Source organism: Ovis aries, chromosome 22 (assembly GCF_016772045.2).
Source record: "Ovis aries strain OAR_USU_Benz2616 breed Rambouillet chromosome 22, ARS-UI_Ramb_v3.0, whole genome shotgun sequence".
NCBI classification, from domain to species: Eukaryota; Metazoa; Chordata; class Mammalia; order Artiodactyla; family Bovidae; genus Ovis; species Ovis aries.
This window is the reverse complement of record NC_056075.1, coordinates 29,972,432-29,990,080: the sequence shown is the minus strand read 5'-3', so window position 1 is coordinate 29,990,080 and position 17,649 is coordinate 29,972,432. Positions and strand designations below refer to the sequence as shown.

At 48.0% G+C, this 17,649-nt stretch overlaps 1 protein-coding gene across 7 annotated transcripts in view; it reads left to right on the top strand.

Annotated features, from left to right (window-relative positions):
• Nucleotides 1-17,341, top strand: part of XPNPEP1 (X-prolyl aminopeptidase 1) — a 51,115-nt gene extending 33,774 nt beyond the window's left edge. For all 7 annotated transcript variants that reach the window (XM_015103411.4, XM_015103412.4, XM_042238891.2 and 4 more), the window contains 11 exons: nucleotides 1,967-2,056; nucleotides 2,338-2,388; nucleotides 3,644-3,702; nucleotides 3,841-3,918; nucleotides 5,779-5,850; nucleotides 7,819-7,879; nucleotides 10,151-10,220; nucleotides 11,083-11,256; nucleotides 12,162-12,238; nucleotides 13,451-13,549; nucleotides 16,764-17,341. In XM_015103411.4, coding sequence (XP_014958897.1) covers nucleotides 1,967-2,056; nucleotides 2,338-2,388; nucleotides 3,644-3,702; nucleotides 3,841-3,918; nucleotides 5,779-5,850; nucleotides 7,819-7,879; nucleotides 10,151-10,220; nucleotides 11,083-11,256; nucleotides 12,162-12,238; nucleotides 13,451-13,549; nucleotides 16,764-16,892 — 960 coding nt within the window. In that variant the 3' untranslated portion in view covers nucleotides 16,893-17,341. The remainder of the gene's footprint in view (nucleotides 1-1,966; nucleotides 2,057-2,337; nucleotides 2,389-3,643; nucleotides 3,703-3,840; nucleotides 3,919-5,778; nucleotides 5,851-7,818; nucleotides 7,880-10,150; nucleotides 10,221-11,082; nucleotides 11,257-12,161; nucleotides 12,239-13,450; nucleotides 13,550-16,763) is intronic.
• Nucleotides 17,342-17,649: the final 308 nt, after the last annotated feature.

Here is a 17,649-nt window from a genome sequence, read left to right as displayed (position 1 = left end):
TCTTTGAAGCAGAGAGAGGTTGGTTGTTCAGGCAGGTTCCCAGGACTGGGTGTCATATCAGAGGTGTCGTCCCTGCAATGAGCCCTTTGGGCTCTTAGAACCCAGTGAGTCCTGTGTTTTCCAAGATGTGGCATGAGAGATGATTTTAGGTGGTGCACATTCACACTTAGGTTTATTTAAATGTATCTATTTTTAAAGCACTTTAACAGATTTAAAGAATGAACCAGTGGTTACCAACGGGGAGAGGGAAAGGAGGTAGGGCAAGATTGGGGTACCAGATTCAGAGGTACAGACTGCTATGTATAAAAAAAAGCTATAAGGATATGTTATATAGTACAGGGAATTTAGCCGATATTTTATAATAACTCTAAATGGAGTTTAACCTTTAAAAATTGTGAATCACTCTATTATACATCTAAGACATATAATATATTGTATAGGAGAAGGCAATGGCACCCCACTCCAGTACTCTTGCCTGGAAAATCCCATGGATGGAGGAGCCTGGTAGGCTGCAGTCCATGGGGTCACTAAGAGCTGGACACAGCTTAGTGGCTTCACTTTCACTTTTCACTTGGAGAAGGAAATGGCAAGCCACTCCAGTGTTCTTGCTTGGAGAATCCCAGGGACGGGGGAGCCTGTTGGCTGCCGTCTATGGGGTTGCACAGATTTGGACATGACTGACGCGACTTAGCAGCAGCAGCAGCATACTTCAATTAAAAAAAGCATTTTAGTGTGTAGTTGAAAAAAATATAATTAGCATATGAGACCATGTATTATAAAAATTATTTCTTAAGAGAGAGTTGATTTCAATAGACTGTTGATTCAAAGATCACCTAAAGAAGAGTCTTAAGTAAATAAGGGTCCAGCGAGTAGGCAACCCGGATAAGCCCTGTGCAGATGGTGTGAGAGTGTCTGAAGTTTGGGAAACACTACTCTATATCTGCCTCCCCCACCATATTTTATGGTTAAGGAGACTTGAGGCCCAGGGAGGGTTAGAGAGTTGGGGATTTATCAAAGGTCAAATGATAGTGATAGTGATGTTCTTGACCGAACCTCTGCTGGGTGGTGCTAAGCAGCTGACATGTACCCCCTCATTTTCACTGAAGCCTGGGGCAAGAGTCCATGCCACCTTAGTTGAGACTTTTTGATTGCCCTGCTCTGGGCCTCTGGCTGCCGAGTGGCCTTTGGCAAAGCCAGCAATATCCTGTCTCCTCCACTAAGCAGGGGCATCCTGGGCGGAGTCCAGACCTGGCCTTCTAGCCTGGTTTTCCCATCGCACCCCTGTCACTATCACACTGTGTGATGGAGTTACTCAGAGCTTTGCTTCCGTTGGGGTCATGCCTGCCTTTGTTTAATGAGGGGCAGGTATGTAAAAGAGAGAGAGAACAAGCAGCGTGGAGAGAGGGAGAGCCCTTTGAGAAGCTCCATGCAAGTGCAAGGTGATACAAAATTACCCCCTGCTCCCGGTAACACAGGGCTGGATTCTGACTTGTTCTCAGTTGGGAAGACTCTTCCCCAGCCCTTTAAGACCTGACTGTTAATGGTAGCTGATCCCTGAGCGTGAGGTGGGAAGGAACAGGAGCTCCCTCCCCCCTCACTGGTCACATGCATCCCCAGACGGTGGGAAAAGGCCTCCTTTGTGCAGCCAGAAAGGGGTTATTTCGGTCAAGCTTTGATCCGTTAGTGAACCCTGACATGACCATGGAGGTTTGAAAAGCAGCATCTTGCTGCTGGCTGGCAGCCAGCTGTCTCAGAGAGCTAAGGGGTGGGCGGGAGACGAGAAATAGCTTGTTTGGTTTACTTTATCAGAGTCACCACCCAAAAAGGGCAGGTCTTTGGGCTGCAGGGACAGCAGGGAGGGCCTGAGTGCACGCTCTCTGCGATTTGTCTAAAGTGAGGAGTCCTGGCTGGAGGGATGATCTTGGTCTGGGGTAAGTGATTCCCACACTGCTGCCTCCCGCCCCAGGATCATCGCTGCTGTATGCCTTACACCCCCATCTGCATCGCCAAAGCTGTGAAGAATTCTGCTGAATCAGAAGGCATGAGGCGAGCTCACGTGAGTAAAGCAGCCTGTGCAGAAGAGGGGGTGTGGTGGTCAGAAGGCCCAACTCCCTTACCTGCTGTGTGGCTTTGACCCTGGTGCAGGTAGGAATGTCTCTGAGCCTTCCAGAGTTAATGAGAGAATGAAAATAAAATACTGGATGGGTCATGGGAATCTCCTGCATGGAAAGCCCTGACTGCTGGTGGTGTGTGGTCCTCTACATTGGGGCTGGGCCTTGGATCTGCCCATCTGATTTTCAGTCATAACTTAAAAAAATGTCTCTATTATTTGCACAGATTAAAGATGCCGTTGCCTTATGTGAACTCTTTAACTGGCTGGAAAAAGAGGTTGGTTCTTAGTCTTTGTTTAACACGTGGACATAGATTATTCAGAAATTATCTACATGTGATTCTAACTGTGACTCTGGTCGACCATGAGGTCTAAGATCTTGATCTAATTTTAGTACTCTCTTTTAAGAGTTCTTTGTGGAAATTCGTTGTGTGTGTTTTTAAAAACTGTAGAAAATGGTAACAAAGATGAAGAAAGAAATTCCTTAATAGAATGGATCCTTTCTGGGTTAAGGAATTGTCTTGTAATAAAGTGGACTTTCATTATAAGGAAAAATGACTTACAGGCAAGCTGATTGTATTAAGAGAAAAAAGATCTTTGTGTATATTCTGAGCTTTAAGCCATAAAACTTTTTATATTAAATTGATTCTTGGTCATTAGTTTTTTGCCTTTTCACTCCTTGTAGCTGATAGGGAGGTGATTTCTTTGTGCTCTTATTAAACGGTATCGTATTCCCTTTAAATATTTTGTGAGCAACTCTTTGAAAGTAGCTTACTTTGGGAGAAGAAAATACTTTGATTCCCACAAATTTTTCCCATCTGGCAATTGTTCATCTGTGCATGTCATTTTTTGTTTTTTTTTTTTCAGTGTAGGTCATATTTACATGTCTCCCATTGTACCGCTATCATTTTGTATTCTGTTTTATTTACTTAGTATCTTAGTGTGAGCATTTCCCATTTTCTTTGAGATTTTAAATAAATGATCCAAATGGAGACTGTGTTTAGTGGCTAGGCTGCTTTATTTACCCATTCCTCCTATTTTCAAATGTTAAAAGTGTTTTTTTGTTTTTTGTTTTTTGCAATTACCAAGCACCTTGTAATAATATCTTTGCATTTATCTTTATTTAGGATCTTTTTCTTGGGCTATTGTAGGTGGGAATGCTGTTGAAGTTTTAAATTTACATGTATTAAATTTGGGGAAGTTTTAGAATATAATACTGAGGGAAAAGTTGAGTGAAAAATTCAGTGGATAGAAGTCCTTTTACTTTTAGATAGCTTTGGTAAGAGCCTTTGGGAATTCCCTCCTTGTTGAAGATGAGACATAAGCTGTGTCCTATAGGATGGATAGTTGGAACACGGAGATTGAGGAAAAAGTAAGCTTTTAATGTACTCCCTGTAACAGAGGAGCCTAACAGCCTACAGTCTGTGGGGTCGCAAAGAGTCAGACATGACCGAGCGACTAACACTTTTCATAGTATGTGGGAGACCTGTGAATTTATCACACCCCAGTGGTTTATAAGCAACTTCCTCATAGGTGCCCAAAGGTGGTGTGACAGAGATCTCAGCTGCCAACAAAGCTGAAGAATTCCGCAGGTAAGGATCGCTGTGGGGGGCCCTGTGAGTGTTGTGCTCCTGTCCTTGGCACATTCAGTGAAGCTGGGTGGGGCGCTGATTCCTGGTACAGTAAGAACCTTTAGACCGCTCTGCTCTGTGTGTGTCTCTCTGTTCCAGGCAGCAGGCTGACTTTGTGGACCTGAGCTTCCCAACCATTTCCAGTACGGGACCCAATGGCGCCATCATACACTACGCGTAAGGCATGCGGAGGAGCACGCTGCCTGGCTTTGCTGCTGCTTCTGCACAGGAGCCTGAGCAGGGGAGAGACATTGTTTTATCAAAGGCCCCTGTGCCCACCTCCATGTGTCTGTTGAGATTGTTCTTATGTGTGAAATAAGATCTTTGAGGTCTTGTCTCTCAATCCGAAGCCTCTGCCTTTTGGGAGCGCCTCTTTGGCACCTAAGTTGCCCATCGACATTGTCCATGATGTAGTGAAACGGGTCATCCCTCTTTCCTTCTGAGACTGCAGTATCTGTTGTCATAATCCCTGAATCTTGATAGTTAGAAGTTTTAGTGTTTTTCTTTTCTGACGGCGACAGCCTTCTTGACGCACTAGTCCAAACATCTTGTGAGCTCCATGACCTCCATACCAAACAAACTTACCACTAGGTTGTGGAGCACCCTGTTATGTTTAAGGAGATAATCTGTACCCTCTTTCCTCCCCAGCCTATGGGGATTTGTACCACATGAACCCATGGACCCACAGAGCTGAGCTTCCTTCCACTGTGAGACCAGGAGGGCAATGATGAATTTGGGAGAGCTAGACCCACCTGTGGAGGTGGTGGGATGTGGAACTAGGCTTCCCGCATGGGCTCCAGCTTCAGCTTGCCTGGCTCACGTGGTTTTGCCTCGTGTGGAGTATCTTGAGTTCTTTGCTTCCCATCTGTGACATGCATCATGGTGGAGCACTCTGGCTGTATCACTATGCTGTACTTGGGCACAAGTCCCCCCTCTACCCTTTCCACTGATCACTTTTAGAGTTTTTAGTCTTGGGACGAATTTTGAAGCTGCTGTGTGGGAGACAGTCACGGGTGTGGCTATTACAGTTCTCTCATATTAATGCTTCTGTTCCAACATTAAACTATCAAAAGGACTTGAGTTCTTGTCTTGTATTTAGCACAGGTGATGAATTTTGTGGCTGGATACGACCCTAGAACTTAAAAAAAAAAATTCAGTCCAAGTAGGGAGAATCTCACTTTCCCTTTGTGTTTCTTCACTGTGGCTGTTGGAAGCCTGTTGAGAAGCAGGGTGCTGGGCCCATATCTGGTGGTCTTTTCTAGTCGTTGGGATCGAATGCCTACTGGCCTCCTTACTGCCTGCGAATGAAGGAGAACCTCTGTGAGACCCTCTCTGCACTGCAGGGCGGAGACTTGGAATGCTCATGTCCCGTCTAGCTTTTCCCAGTGCAGTGTATTGTCTGGAAGGAGATCAAACTGCTTTAAAAAATACCTCACATCCATTTGAAAATAGTGCTCTAGTATAAGAGCATCATGATCTACTCCTTTCCCCAGCAAAAGTCCCTTTAGTTTTTCTTCCAAAGTGAGGCACTTGCCTTCTGCCCCTCTGGTGGTCTAGGAAGCAAGTGGGGAGGCTCCCTGTGGGGTTAGGACTGAGGGAGAGAAATGGAGGCTTGAGGCAGGGGACTGAACCATCCTCTGCTACTCCCCCCCACACCCCAAATAAAGACAAATGACTCCAGGCTGCTCTCTTCTCAAGCTTGGTCCTTTTGCTTCTATTGATGATTATTTTTGTAGTTTTTACAGGTATCTCATGAACACTTATTTTGTTCTAGTCACAAATGGAGGTAGATATAAAGAAATATGTTATTCTTCCTTCTCTTGAGCTCCTTATCTAGTTGGGGAGATAGGTTGACTAGTCTTGAGTAGAAGGTTAATATTACTTGCAATAATTAACCTATTGGGTAACTTGGGTTTGATATAATTTCAGGCTTACATAAGTTGTTAGGCTAGTGCAAAGAACTCTTGTATTCCCTCCTCCCGGCTTCAGGAAGCATTTACATTTGTGGAATAATTAATTTGTAATTAATTTTCTTAGGCCGGTCCCTGAGACGAATAGGACCTTGTCTCTGGATGAGGTGTACCTCATTGACTCGGGTGCTCAATACAAGTAAGTGAATTGGGGCTACTGGAGAGCCTGCCTCCGCTAAGTCAGGGCAGTTGAGTAGGTGGACAAGGCGGGCTCCAGCTGAGATCTCTCAGCGGGTCATCTCATTCCGCGCCGGCCAGTGATGGAATTGTTCCCATGTCTTGTCCTTTTCCTCACCCCTTGTTGAAATAGCCCAGTTGTAATTCTGTTCCTACAAAAGACTGTTTGTTAGAAATGTTTAGTCCTTGGCTGGAAGCTGTTAAATACTAAATAAATAACTGAAAGTAGGCTTTCAGAACCATTGGGAAGTCTTCTGCCCCAGCCCATAAACTACCTGCCAGCTCCCCAACTTGCAGTGACCTCAGGGCCTTGGGGAGTGAGGGCTTAATTTTGAAAGGATGAATGAGAAATGAGGGTCATCCCTGAATGACCTCATTCTGAATTTCTTTCTTCATGCCTTGCTGCTTTCACAGTCATCATCTAGACTAGTTTCTCAGAGAACCCATGATTTGATTGGGTCTTGAGGTGGAACCCATGAGGAGGAGCTGAAATAGGTGTTATCTGCATCGAGAGAGCATGAGCCAGGCCTTTTATTTTTTTTTCTCTTTAAATTTTTATTTTTACTTTGTTTTACTTTACAGTACTGTATTGGTTTTGCCATACATTGACATGAATCCACCACAGGTGTACATGCATTCCCAAACATGAACCCCCCTCCCACCTCCCCTCCCCATAACATCTCTCTGGGTCATCCCCCTGCACCAGCCCCAAGCCAGGCCTTTTAATACTCCATTTTCCACTGCAGCTGGGACTTTGCCTGGTGGAGAACCTTGTTATTAAATAAGCTCAGCCAAGTATGTGGAAGCCACAATCCAGCCTGGGAAGTATGAGTTGGTGTTAATAACAGCCTAGAGCTACGAGTATTGAGATTACTTGGGTAATGGTGTAACTGGGTCACTTCTACATTTTAGCAGCATTCTAGAAGTTATCCTTTCTCTGTTGGGGGTAGATTGGGGTGTTTTAAAAGATGCATTTGGGTATTTTTAGGTTCTAGTAAACTGCTTGCCATCCTGACAGGAGGAATTAGAGTTTGCCCTTCTTTTGCCAGAAGGTCCATTTCCCTTTCATTCATAACCCCAGGAATGGTGTTTTCCATGAAACAGTCCTCACATTGTAGACTACGAGTGCGTGTGTGTCGAGGCCTGAGTGAGTTCACTCCCGCTGCGCTGGGCCATCCTTGCTTTCACACTGTGTTTCATTTTATTTTTTATAATAACTTTATTGAAATGTAATTCAACTTATTAAAGTGTACAGTTGATGATTTTTAGTTTGTTCCTAGAGTGGTGCAGCTGTCACCACCATCAATTTTAGAGTATTTTCATCACCCCCCAAAAAAGAAAGACTATTCCCATTGGCAGTCACTTTCCATCTTCCCCTAGCCAGGGAACCACGAACGTACTTCAGTCTGTATGCACTTGCCTGCTCTGGACATTTCCTATAAATGGAATTGTGTGATGTTAATATATGGCGTCAGTGTCTGGCCTCTGCCGCTTAGCGTAATGCCTTCAGGGCTCATCCATGCTGTAGCGCGCACCGGGGCGTCCTTCCTTTTGATTCCCGAATGCTGTTTCATTGCATGTATTGTACTGCGTCTTGTTCACCCATCACCGGTTGAACATTTAGGTTGTTTCCGTGTTTGGGATGTGAAGAGCACTGCTGCCGCAAACATGAGTGTACATGTGTTTGTGTGGACATTCTCATTCTCTCGGGGGTTTACTCGGGGGAGTAGAAGTGCTGGGTCATAAGGTCACTCCATGTTTAAGAGACCTTTTATGAACCAGCAAACTGTTTTCCAAAGTGGCTGTTCCATTTTACATGGCCACCAGTCAGTGCATGAGGTTTCAATTTTTTCCACATCTTCACCTGTCTCGTATTTGAGGAAGAGCTTCTTTGGAGTGAACACTATAACTTGTCCTTTCTTTTGGGCAGGGATGGAACCACAGACGTCACTCGCACCATGCATTTTGGAACTCCTACGGCTTATGAGAAGGTAAGAGAACACTCGGGAGGCCCTCTGCTTTCTCTGACCACTCCGTCTCATGAAAAGGGATTGTATAAATAAGTAAAAGTTACACGTGGGGCAGTAAAATAGCTCATTACTGTGGAGTCAGGCTTATCTGCTTTATGACATCCATGTAACTGATTATTGGAGAGATTTTAAGAGCATTCTGTCTGCTAAGGTCAGGCTCAGATTCAAGTTTAAACAACTTTGGCCTTCTTTGGGGAAGGGAGCAGGGTAGTGAATTTTTTCTTTTTTTTTTTTTTTGAACAGTGTCTAGATTTGATTCTGAAAGCTACCCCCCTTCTTTTTTCAATTTCAGTGTTCCTGTTTATAGCCTCAGCTCTCTAGGAACCCTCTGAAATGACATGCATTGCTTGGTGTCTGGGCTTTCTGGCATACAGCTATAAGGTAGAGAGATGTATGCTAGGAGTCTAGACACTGGGCTTCAGATCTCTGCTGTTCCCAGGCTCCATGACCTTGATCCTAGACACTTAGACCATCATAAAAATGAGGGCAGAGTACTCACCTCCAAGGCTGGCTGGGAAGGTTCTGTGAGCTCAGCTGGTTCCTGGATCATAGCCACTGCTTGGCAAATACTGGCTGAATCTCTGAGTCTCTCCCTTTTCCCTGGGAGCTCCTTCAGGAAGCTTTTCCAGGGAGGAGGGCTTTGTGGGGTGCTGCAGGGCAGACACCCTAGTGCTGGTCCCTCGTGTCCTTCATTAGTTGGCACCAGCACCTTGGACGAGTTTGACCTTGGGTCCAGATACCTTTAGTTTGGGGCTTCCTTGGTGGCTTAGACGGTAAAGAATCTGCCTGCTGTGCAGGAGACCTGGGTTCGATCCCTGGGTCAGGAACATCCTTTGAAGAAGGGAATGACTACCCAGTCCAGCATTCTTGCTTGGAAAATTCCATGGACAGAGGAGCCATGGCGTCTCAAAGAGTCAGACACGACTGAGCGACTAATTACCAGGGATTCCTGTGCTGTGTTCAGTCTGGACCAGATTGAACAATGTGCGGTTTAGTGCTGATTTTGCACCTTACTGGCAAGCCACTACCCATCCAAACAGCACTTTTCTTGTCTGGGCGGTCGGGACTAAGCGCTGAGTATAGATGGTGGTGAGGTGCACGGAGGAGTAGCAAGACCACCTGGCTCCAAGGCCAGATACTGCCACTTATGAACTGCATGACCTGGCATGTTAATTACTTCATTGCTCTGTAAAGTGAGGGGGCAGGAGTGCCTCCATCCTGAAGAGTGGGGTTAGACATACAGTGCTTAGCATTGTACCTGGCACCGAGGAGTAGCTTGATAGTGTTAGGTAGTGTCATCAGTACCTCTTACTTTTTCCTCAGTCTTTCTGAGGCTCTAATGGTAGAGAGTTCATTTCAAAGGAAAGACTAGTGGGGTCATCTCTTGGACAGTTCTCTTTTACTACATTGACTTTCAAGATTTTCTAGAAAATTTGTCCCAAGGCCAAGTTTTTTTCCCACCATTTTTTTTTTCTGTTCCCCTGATTTTCTCTGTGGTAATGCTATAAACAGTGGAAACAGTGGCTGACTTTCTTTTTTTGGGCTCCAAAATCACTGCAGATGGTGATTGCAGCCATGAAATTAAAAGATGCTTACTCCTTGGAAGGAAAGTTATGACCAACCTAGATAGCATATCAAAAAGCAGAGACATTATTTTGCCAACAAAGGTCCATCTAGTCAAGGCTATGGTCTTTCCAGTGGTCATGTATGGGTGTGTGAGTTGGACTATAAAGAAAGCTGAGTGCCGAAGAATTGATGCTTTTGAACTGTGGTGTTGGAGAAGACTCTTGAGAGTCCCTTGGACTGCAAGTAGATCCAATCAGTCCATCCTAAAGGATATCAGTCCTGGGAGTTCATTGCTAGGACTGATTTTGAAGCTGAAACTCCAGTACTTTGGCCACCTGATGTGAAGAGCTGACTCATTTGTAAAGACCCTAGTGCTGGGAAAGATTGAGGGCAGGAGGAGAAGGGGACGACAGAGGATGAGGTGGTTGGATGGTATCACTGACTCAATGGACATAGGTTTGAGTGAACTCCGGGAGTTGGTGATGGACAGGGAGGCCTGGCGTGCTGCGGTTCATGGGGTTGCAAAGAGTCAGACATGACTGAGCGACTGAACTGAACTGATGGCTATGAAACCTTAAGAGGCAAGGTTTTCAGAACTACCTGAAAACTGCAGGATGAAAGCATCTATGCCCATCTTGAACTTGCCCTCTGGGTTTTCTTTGGCAGGAATGCTTCACATACGTCCTCAAGGGCCACATAGCTGTGAGTGCAGCAGTTTTCCCTACTGGAACCAAAGGTAGGTGGTGCCTTGTGTCACATGGCAGGCTTTTTCTTGTTCAGGCATCAAGCGTGTCTACATTTGGGTGAAAACACATGTCCTCCCCTTGCCATAACAGCCCCCAGACTACTCCAGGCCCAGTCTGGGCAAGTGGGGGTGCTGCTGGACTGAGCGGAGAGGACCTCCAGGGAGCCAGACTTAGGATCGGGCCTAGGGTCAGCTGTACCTCCCTCCTGACCACTTGTGTTGGGTGAGCTCGGGGGGGTGGCTCTCAGGAGAGGGCAGCAAGGCATGAAGGCCGCGGGGGAAGCTGGCTCAGCCTCCCGTCTGCCCCGGCTGTTGGGCCAGTGCTCCTTTCAGGACCCGTGCAGGGATTTATTTTACTGGGAACCTGATTTGAGAGCTAGATCCTGTTGCCTGAGGACTGGTGGGTGGGCCATTGCATGGGAAGTTGATAAGACCCCGTCCTCGAATCTGCTTAGACTGCCCTGGTTCTCATCTCCCCGGGTACCGCTTTCCTCATGCTTGTAGTCTGGTTACGATCTCATTTTGTAGTTCCAAAACCGTAGGGTTCCAGCACCGGGAAGGGAATGTTTGTGCCATATACTGTAGCCTTTACCTGCCGCGGGCGACGTCCCTGACCAGCATCCTCCAGCTGTAGAGTGAGCTCCAACTGGTGGGGGAGCCGTCCTGCTCAGGAACTCCGGTTGTCAGAAAGTTCTTTGTGCTGGACTGAAACCTGAATCCTCCAGTAACTTTTACCCTCTGGTTTCTGTTTCATCTTCTGGAGCCAAAACTAACAAATCTAATCTCTGAAGTGCTTTGCAAGTTGGAAAGTGCTGTACAGATATCACCAAGTGGTCCTTTATGTGTCTTTCAGGCCACCTCCTTGACTCCTTTGCCCGCTCAGCGTTATGGGATTCTGGCTTGGATTACCTGCATGGAACGGGGCATGGTGTTGGGTCTTTTCTGAATGTTCATGAGGGTCCATGTGGCATCAGTTATAAAACATTCTCTGATGAGCCCTTGGAGGCCGGCATGATCGTCACTGATGGTAGGTGTCCCTCACCTAGAGGCTGCGTGTGGATCCTCTGCCTTTTGGAAAGCTCTGTGTTGTTTCTTATATTTTAATTATTATAAAGTAAACTGGAAAATTTTGCCCCTTCTATCACCTCGTGGTTGAGATGGTAAAGAATCTGCCTGCAGTGCAGGAGACCTGGATTCTATCCCTGGGTCGGGAAGATGCCCCGGAGAAGGGAGTAGCCACCCTCTCCAGGATTCTTGCTTGGAGAATTCCATGAATAGAGGAGCCTGGTGGGCTACAGTCCACGGGGTCAAAAAGAGTCAGACCCAACTGAGCGACTAACACTTTGACTTCCCGTCAGTTTGAATTAGACAACAACCACATTTTTTGATTATAAAAGTAATACATATTCATTGTAGAAAATGTGAGACGGTGGAATGATATAAAGAAGAAAATGAAAATCATTTGTAATCCAGCCACCCAGGGGAAACATTACTTAACATTTGGATATGTTGACTTCTTGTTTCTTTATATATGTGCATACCTTTTTTAGTATCATTGAAATTGCACTGGACATATGGCCTGTATTCTGCTTTCTTACCTAATATGTCCCTATGTCGTTACCAAATCTTGGTGAACGTATTTTAACACATGCATCATTGTGTCTTACGGCTCTGCCCCATACTTCGTTTGGCGGATTTTCTGTTATTTTACTCCCTACCCTGCAGCCAGTTCTCAGGAATTCCAAGCCTTTCTGTCTCTGGACCTCTAGATAAAAGTGCCTCACGGGAAGAGGTGTATCTGGGCTCTTGCACTGGATTGAGTGGCCCTGCTGCTGTTTCTCCTTTGAAGTGTGGTCATCCCAGCAGTGAGAGCTTCTCTGTGCGTGTCTTCATCGCAGGCTGCTCCTCATTCAGGGGTTTGGTTTGTTTTAGAGCCCGGGTATTATGAAGACGGGGCTTTTGGAATTCGCATTGAGAATGTTGTCCTGGTGGTGCCTGTTAAGACCAAGGTGAGTAATGGTGTATTTATTTTGTTTTAAAAATTCCCTTATTCCTTCATGGGGGAAGATGAGGGCTTTTGTCCTTCAAACCAAGAGCATGCCATTCTGGGGCCAAAATGGAGTCTCCTTCCCTTGGTATTGGGGTCTTTTCCTGGAATTCATTCTCTTCTGCAAAGCTAGAAAGAAAATCCTGAGTGAACGGGGACCCTGGGCGGGACCTTAGGGAGCCTCAGGCAGGTCCCTGCTTCATGTAACGTGGGGCCCTGAGTTTACTGGAGGCAGGGTCTCATCATGAAACCTTCACCGTGTGTGTGTGGGCATGGAGGGGGGTGGTGGGGGGTGCTTGTTTAAAATCTCCCTCCAGATGTTGAAACCGAATCTCCAGGGCTGGGACCTGGGAACTGTTTTCAACAGATGTCCCAGATGATTGTTATCAGGTAAAACTGAGGAAGCCTGAGCTAGCCGCTGGGTCAGATACCACACATGGGCGAGAAGATGGGTGTGGTGCCCTCTCCCCTTCACATTACCAAGAGGAGGCAGGTTTTAGGTGCTACGCTTTACCTCCAAGACCTGTTTGCTCCTCCTCCACAGCTGGAGGGAAGTGACTTCCTAGGCCTGCAGGGTGGCTGGCCCCCGGGGTCTGCTCTCTGCTTGCACACTGACGTCACTGGAGCAGCCTTGCCTCTCCCCATCCCACAGGCCCTGCCAGAGAGACCCAGCATGGCCTGTGTGCTCTGCCGTTCCATGCCTCGTGCACTGGACAGACCTCTTAACGTCACCTGAGGGGCCTGGCTGGGGCAAGGCAGGCCGCGTACTTGATGTTAAAAAAAAAAACCAAAAAGATCTGCTGGGGGCTTACAGCTTAGCAGAGGCTTGAGAAGCAAACCAGAGATGTGCCTGCTTCTAGATGCCCCACCCCCTGCCATACCTTCTCCCCATCACAGCAGACAGGAGCCTTGTATACCTGCTGACCAGGTCCTCAGCACTCAGTCTGGCCTTTCCTGAAGGTGCAGGCTGTGGTCTGCACAGCGGAGCAGCTCTTGGAATGTGGCCCTGCCCTGTTCGTGTCTCCTTCATCTGTTAGAAATAGTGACCGGCTAACCACTCTTGATTTCTTGCTACACCTGGCTGAGGGGCGGTCATGTCTGAGGGGAGTGACCTCAGGGTGGGTCATCATGGTGAAGAGGAGTAAATGCTCCTATTGTGTTCCTTCTCCCATAGTATAACTTCAACAACCGTGGAAGCCTGACCTTTGAACCTCTGACTTTGGTTCCAATACAGACCAAAATGATAGATGTGGATTCTCTAACAGACAAAGAGGTAACAAGGGTGTCCTGGGGCAGGGGGCAGAAGTGTGTGTGTGGGGTGGAGGGTGGAGAGCTGCCCTGAGTCCTCCCGTTCATCCTCACTTTTAAGTCCTTTTCTGCCCTGTGTCTTCGCCTCCATCTTCACTTTGAAGTCAAGAGTCTAGGCCAGTTGAGTTGGAACATCCTAGGTTTCCCAAGGACTGTAGGTGCTTTTCCTGTAGTTGTTGGGTTTCGAGGTAGATAACAGCCCTGTTTGCCCCACCCTCGGAGGCTGTAGTGTTCACAGGTGGGAATGAACAGTGTGCTCTTGCCTCTCAGGAGGGCAGGGGCCATAACTGCTTGGAGGCATGTTTAGCAAATATGGACTGTGTGTCTTCCCACAAAAAGCCAGGTGGGCAGGGGGGCTGTTGGCTGTTGCACACACCAGATTGTTTTCTTGTGTTGCTTGAAACACTAAGGAACTGAGAAGCACAATCTGTGCTCATATGCGTGATTTTCACACAGACAAGGTGGGTGGTTGCTCTGGGCTCTGAAACCCTTCACAGAGCAGAAGCATGGCCGTGCTCACCTGTAGAGCTCAGAGGGTGACAGGTCTTGAAACCCCTTGAGACCCTCGGGTGGGTCCCCAGGCTCAGGTCCAGAACTGAGGAGGCAGACTGGAAGGGTCAGGCAGGCGATCAAGGTCAGAGCAGGGACGAGGGTCAAAAATGGTAGAAATAACACCACTCCAGCTATCTGCTGTGAAGTGGTCAGGCTTGAGCCAGGAAGACAGAAGCCAGAAGGATACCAATTCCAGAGCAAGGCAGGTGGCTGGAAGTCCAGCAAAAGGCAGACTAGCAGGAGCCAAAGGCAGGGCAGCGTGGTGGGAATAAGAGGTGGTTGTTACCAGGGGCAGCCGCTGGCCTCATCCCAGGGGCTGTGAGGTGGGACTGTATGCTCAGTGGAGCCCTCGTGGGTCTTGTTTTTAGCACCAGAGGAAGGTGCCTCTGCGGGCTGAAGAGCCCCTGCTACAGGCCTGTGGGATGGGGCTCTCTCCACCAGAGGCCCCTTCTTCTGCCTCATCAGTTCACAGATGGTTGACAGGAAGGTCATCCACTTCTCACTCTGATGCCCTCCGTGTGTGGGCACTTGTTCTTGACCTCAGAGCCCTTGGTTCAGCCAAGCGTTCCTGCTCACGGGACCGACACAGGCCCCCGAGGCTGCTCTATTCAGGTCAGAGATGGATATGGAACCGGAAGCAGCACCGGGTGTGTCTCTTCAGCAGGAAGACTCTCTCCTGTGGTCCCGGGGCTCTTCCCTGGTCCCCGCAGGGGTAGCTTAGGTGGGAGCGGATGAGAACACAGAAGTGAGCATGGGAGCCCCACTTGCAACCCTCAGCCCCAAGGAACCAGTCTCTTCTCATGGCCCCCAAGCACAGCTTCCAGGCTCTGAGCAAAAGAGTCTCTACTAATAAGTTGTTTTGCACTCTTGGATGCTGAAGGCTGTGTCGTCTGCCAAATAATCCCGGGTCAGAGAGGCCTTGCTGTCCATGTGAGCTGTACCGGTCAGGAGACATTTCTCTCATGTGACTTTCCATTTTATCCAGGGAAACAGCGCATGAGGAAAGTTAAGCGAGGCCAGTTTTTCCTTGAGGGAGAGTTTTGTTAACCTGTGACTCCCCCATGACATTGGCTGGACCATTGTTCATGACTATATCTTATGGACTCAAATCACTGAACTATTCTCTTAGTCAGTTTTTGTAGGACAGGGAATATCTTCTTACCTTGGAATCATTAGCAAGTTTCCACAAATAACAAGTAGAGGACAGTATTTAATATAACCAAGCAGAATGTATTTATTATCTCATGTAGCAGAAGGGTTCATTTCCCATATACCACGCAATAAATCTGGGACTTCATTCTGTCTTAAGGCATAGAGATACCCCACAACAAGATACTGCCCACCGGGCTTTGAAACTCCCAGTCCTTGCCCTTTACTCTCTCACAGTCTTAGCATTTTGGGGTTGGGTCTGCATTCCCATCCCTCTGTCACCAGGTGGCAGCAGAGGACTTTGGACACGAGTGTGGGCGCTGCAGGCTGCCAGGGCCTTTGTGGTGGTGCTTTGGCTGCTGACGGGGCCCCGTTTTCCCCCAACCAAAAGAGTCTTGGGAGTTTCTCTGTGGCCCCTTGTTGCTCCTGTCTCTTGCACTGTTGAGCTGCCTTACAGCCCTGCTTGGCCTTGCTGCTGACATGTAGCAGCTTGCTTGGTTTTGGTACTGCAGCCCTCCACCCCCATGCCCCCACCTGCCAGACAGACTAGTGACTCTTATCAGTGAGAGCTGGAGTCCTAGTTGGGTCAAAGCCATTGGCAGCATCCCCCTGTCTGTCTAATGTGAAGTGGGCAGGCCCCCTTCATGGACAGTAGAGAGTGGGTTCTGCTCTAGGTAGAACTTGCTTTCTTCCATACGTCAGCCTCCCTGCCTCCTCATGAGGAGGAGATCTAACCTTTTACACATGCACAATTTCTGTTATCAGGTTCAGCACGCCAACACCCCGCCCCCCGCCACACACACACCAAGTCCTTCCTTTTTGCCTCCTTTTTAATCTCCTGGTGTGGTGGCCTCATTCAGTTGAGTGTCTGAAAGTCAAGCGTACTGCCCACCCCACTCTGCAGCACAGCCCTTGACCACCAGAGGCTTTGGGTGCATCTGGACGGCCGCACTGGCAAGACTGTCATGGACCTAGCTGATCCTACATTATTCAGCTTTGTAGGAGGTGGATACGGAATAGGAAATCAGTGCCTCGGTAGGACAGCCTCAGGTGTGTCTTCACAGCGGTCGAGGCAGTGGGGTGGGTGCAGGAGCCACAAGACCCCCTGCCCCTCTCTCTCTCATCATGGCTTCCAGGCAGGGGCTGTTGAAGGGAGCTCTGGCTGCAAGTCTCCCTGCACTCAGGGGAGCCCAGAGCCACAGCCTGCCGTCAGGTGTTCACCGTTCCCCCAGAGTCACTGACGCCCGTGTGCAGCAGACGGTTCTGGGAACGTTCGCACCATCAGCCCTGTGGCTCGTCCTGTCTGTTTCCAGGGAGGCAGAACACAGGGAAGTCGCTGTCGCTGGGCAGGGAGAGAGGGTCCTGTGCTCCTTTACTCTCACCCTGTGAGCTCCGCATGTGGGGCCCCACTGCTCGGTGGGCAGGCTTTGGTGCAGGTGTGATGGTGAGAACGCGTCTGTCTTCCCTCCCTCTTGCAGTGCGACTGGCTCAACAGCTACCACCTGACCTGCAGGGACGTGATCGGGAAGGAGCTGCAAAAGCAGGGCCGCCAGGAAGCCCTCGAGTGGCTCATCAGAGAGACGCAGCCCATCTCCAAACAGCCTTAATACCTCCTTGGTTTTTATAAAAAACAAAAAACAAGACAAAAAACCAAACAAGAATGCTCTGGGGAAAGGAAGAAGCCCGGCACACCCCTGACATTTCCCCCATGTCCCCTCCTTCTTCCTTACTGCCCCTTTTTACTTTTAGACTCTGAGAAGAACTGAGAATGTTCTTATCCTCTTTGATATTTTCTTGCAGACACGCAATCTTTTATGATTTTTTTTTTTAATTGAATGAGCTAAGAATAGATTTCTGCCCCAGAAGGAGGGTACCTATAAGCCGAGTGCTTGATCGGGTGGGCGCCCCGAGCTGCCACAGGGAGCCCTCTGGCCGGCGCTGGTGAAGCAGGCAGTGCTCTGTGATGGCCATGTTCCCGGTGCTAGTCCCTCATTCATGATCCCCTTCATGCACACGAGACTGTATTTATGACCTGAGATTAAAATGTGAGAATGGGCTTCGTCTCTGCTGTTTCTGTCCTCCCGGCACCATCTACCCTACTGGGTGTGGGGTAGGCTCCTCTTTAGGGCACGTGTTCTAGGTGGTGCAGGAGTGCCCTTTGGGGAGACTTCCTTGGCCTCTCTGTATCTCTTCTGACTTAATTTTCAGCCTCTTTTTCTTTTCTCTAAAAGCCCAATGTTTTTTTGAATAGTTTTATTTTCCTTCCCTGCCTCTGGTTTTAAAATGTCATTGATATACCAAAAAAAAAAAATAAACCAACAAAAAATCATGTCGACAGTGACAGCCTTCCATGATCCAGTCTGC